At 43.3% G+C, this 3,727-nt stretch overlaps 1 protein-coding gene across 1 annotated transcript; it reads left to right on the top strand.

Annotated features, from left to right (window-relative positions):
• Positions 1–842: 842 nt before the first annotated feature.
• On the top strand, positions 843–1,482 carry LOC148121943 (large ribosomal subunit protein uL6). The gene has a single exon (XM_087907487.1). It carries the CDS (start codon positions 862–864, stop codon positions 1,438–1,440), a length of 579 nt encoding a protein of 192 aa, XP_087763613.1. The 5' UTR covers positions 843–861; the 3' UTR covers positions 1,441–1,482.
• Positions 1,483–3,727: the final 2,245 nt, after the last annotated feature.

Below are 3,727 nucleotides of genomic sequence, written 5' to 3'. Positions count from 1 at the left end.
AGGATAATGGGGTAACATAAGTTATAAGAGCTAATAAGTAGCCTGACCTAATGGGCCAATCAGTTTATAATCTTATGGAGTCCTGTGTGTGATTTTCTTTGGGACTTGTTGGCTGTGGGGTACCGGGTGAGACAGATACCCCAACAAGAAGGCCGTCATGTTACATGCAGAGATGCAGAACCTTTTTTTTAAAGCATCTATGTATGTGGAAAGTAAAATATGTACATACATGGAACATACGTGGAAGCTATGGGAAGTTGTAGAAGGTTGTAGAGCATACAGGCTTCTACATTTTACATGGACTGTTACAGAGTTAAATCTAAATTACAGAAGTTGGAAAATGTACATAATTCTCAGAGTGATAACTAAAAAACCAAACAAACAAAAAACCACATATAAAGAGATACAACCCCAAGTACAAAACACAAGTTAAAATGGAATTTTACAAAATTCTAAGCCAGACAGTAATGGCACACACCTTTAATCCCAGCACTCGGGAGGCAGAGGAAGGCAGATAGATCTCTATGAGTTCGAGGCCAGCCTGGTGTACCAGACTTAGTTCCCGGACAGACTCCAAAGCTGCAGAGAAACCCTGTCTCGAAAAACAAAAATCAAACAAACAAACACAAATTCTAAAAGAAGGACTAACAAGGGGAAATAGGAAGACAAAACAAAACAAAACCAAGCCTGATGGTGGTGGCACACACCTTTAATGCCAGCATTTGGGAGGCAGAGGCAGGCAAGTCTCTGTGAGTTTGAGGCCAGTCTGATCTTCAAAGTGAGTTCCAGGACAGCCAGAACTTACAGAGAAAACCTGTCTCAAGAAACCAAAACAAGCTCTTTGCCCCATCTACTGCGAGAATGAAGACCATTCTCAGCAATCAGACGGTCGACATTCCAGAAAATGTGGACATAACTCTGAAGGGGCGCACAGTCATTGTGAAGGGCCCCAGAGGAACCCTCCGGAGGGACTTCAATCACATCAATGTAGAGTTGAGCCTTCTTGGGAAGAAGAAGAAGAGGCTCCGGGTTGACAAATGGTGGGGCAACAGGAAGGAACTGGCCACCGTCAGAACCATCTGCAGCCACGTTCAAAACATGATCAAGGGTGTTACACTGGGCTTCCGCTACAAGATGAGGTCCGTGTATGCTCACTTCCCCATCAACGTCGTTATTCAGGAGAATGGGTCTTTGGTTGAAATCCGAAACTTCTTGGGTGAAAAATACATCCGCAGGGTTCGGATGAGGACAGGCGTTGCTTGTTCTGTCTCTCAAGCCCAGAAGGATGAATTAATCCTTGAAGGAAATGATATTGAGCTTGTTTCAAACTCGGCGGCTCTGATACAGCAAGCCACGACAGTTAAAAACAAGGATATCAGAAAGTTTTTGGATGGTATCTATGTGTCTGAAAAGGGAACAGTGCAGCAGGCTGATGAGTAAGACCTAAGTTACCAGCTCCAGAAACAAGATCCTGAATGTTAATGCGATTTGGGGTGTATTTTGGGACAATAAAAGACTTGTATTGATAAAAAAAAAAAAAAAAAAAAAAAGAAACCAAAACAAACAAACAAATAAAACAACAACCAAAAAAACCCATAAAGATCAAAAGCAAACAGGAAAATGATAAAGCTATGTAGACCAGAATCTAGCCCCATTAAGAGTTAAATACGTAATCTAAACATGCTAAGTAAATGGCAAACGTTGTCAGACTAAATAGAAATAAGACTGTGTGGGGCTGGAGAGTTGGTTCAGCAGTTAAGAGCAGTGACTGCTCTTCCAGAGGACCCAGGTTCAGTTCCCAGCACCCACATGGCAACTCACAACTGTCCAGTTCCAGGGGATCTGACACCTCCACATCAATGCACATAGGATGAATTTAAATAAATTCCTAAAAAATAATAAGGCTCTGTGCTCCATAGTTTTGTATCAACTTGACAGAAGCTAAAGTCATCTGAGAGGAGGAAACCTCAATTAAGAAAATGCCTCGACGGGCTGGAGGGGGGCCCAGCGATTAAAAGCAATGGCTGCTCTTCAAGAGGATATGGGTTCAAGTCCCAGCATCCACATGGCAATTCACAACTGTCTGTAGTTCCAGCTCCCAGGGAATCTGACATCCTCACACAGGCACACATGCAGGTAAAACACCAATATTTATACATAAAATAAAAATAAATTCATTGACCAAATAAAAGAAAATGCCCTATAGCATCAGGCTGTAGGCAAGCCTGTAGAGCATTTTTTATTAATTAGTGATTGATGGGGGAGGGCCCAGTCCGTTGTGGGTAGGCCATCCCTGGACCGGTGGTCCTGGATTCTATAAGAAAGCAATCTGAGCCATCCAAACAATCAATAAGCAGTACCCCTCCATGACTTCCGCATCAGTGTTTGGCTCCAAGTTCCTGTCCTCACTGCTTTTGATGATGAACTGGTATATGAAACTATGAGTGAAATAAGCCTGTTCCTTCCCAACTTGCTTTGGTCGCGGTGTTACATCACAGGAGCAGGAACCCTAGCTAAGACAGGATCCATGGTATGTTCTTGACAAGCACACGTAAAGTTTGAATGCAGATACAAAATAAAGAGTGGATAATAAAATGCCACACAAATATTAACCAAAAGAAAGTGTGCTGAGCTGGAGAGCTGGTTCAGTGGTTAAGAGCATTGCCTGCTCTTCCAGAGGTCCTGAGTTCAATTCCCAGCAACCACATGGTGGTTCACAACCATCTGTAATGGCATCTGATGTCCTCTTCTGACATGCAGGCATACATGCAGATGGAGCACTCATACCAAAAAACAAACAATAAAAAACATAAATAAAATTAAGCTGGGCAGTGGTGGTGCACGCTTTTAATCCCAGCACTCAGGAGGCAGAGATAGGTGGATCTTTGTGAGTTTGAGGCCAGCCTGATCTACAAGAGCTAGTTCCAGGACAGACTCCAAAGCTACAGAAAAACCCTGTCTCAATATATATATATATATATATATATATATATATATATATATATATATAGTGAAAAATGCTCTCAGACTATAAAAGAATTTAACTAGAAATCAATTACAGACACACCAGCATGGTGGTGTACATCTTTGATCCCAGCATTTGGGAGGCAGAGACAAGTGGCTCTCTGAGCTGTGAATCTGAGGCCAGCCTGGTCTACATAGTGAGACTCTGTCTTGAAGAACAAACTCGTGTGTGTGTGTGTGTGTGTGTGTGTGTGTGTGTGTGTGTGTGTAGACCCCAGATATTTGTGAGTTAATATTTAATAAACAATGCTGGAATATATATTTTCTGAATATTTCCAGCAAGCATATCCCTGCGTGAGTTTGTCCATTCCTTCCTTCAAAGATGAAGTGGGGGACAAACGGGGTACCTGATACTCTCTTTGGTGCACACGTCTTAGAAGGGAAGGTGGGCATCGCGGGTGTGGCGTGGAGTAGGAGGGTAGGAGGCTGTGCAGCCCCGCAGGTTTCATCCCCCTTAGCAGCATGTCACCACCGAAGCCTGGCAGAGACCTCCTGGTTTCCAGTTCTGCTGCATCACTTACCAGAATGTGATCTCAGCCAGGCTGCTGAACCTCCTGTACCTTGATCCCATCTCCTGTATGACAGTCATAACACGGGTCGCCATACACTCTGCTTCGCCCGAGACATTCTAGATTAAACGTGTTTTCCCACTCTAAGTGTTAATAGTGTCCTCGTTTAGGTGATGAGTGATACACTCCGTCTG

This window comes from Myodes glareolus, chromosome 6 (genome assembly GCF_982192425.1).
Source record: "Myodes glareolus chromosome 6, mMyoGla1.1, whole genome shotgun sequence".
Lineage (NCBI taxonomy): Eukaryota > Metazoa > Chordata > Mammalia > Rodentia > Cricetidae > Myodes > Myodes glareolus.
This window is presented reverse-complemented; position numbering and strand designations above follow the sequence as displayed.

Excerpts from the sequence above, each read along its gene's own strand:
- LOC148121943 (XM_087907487.1), top strand. The coding sequence starts at position 862 with ATGAAGACCATTCTCAGCAATCAGACGGTCGACATTCCAGAAAATGTG.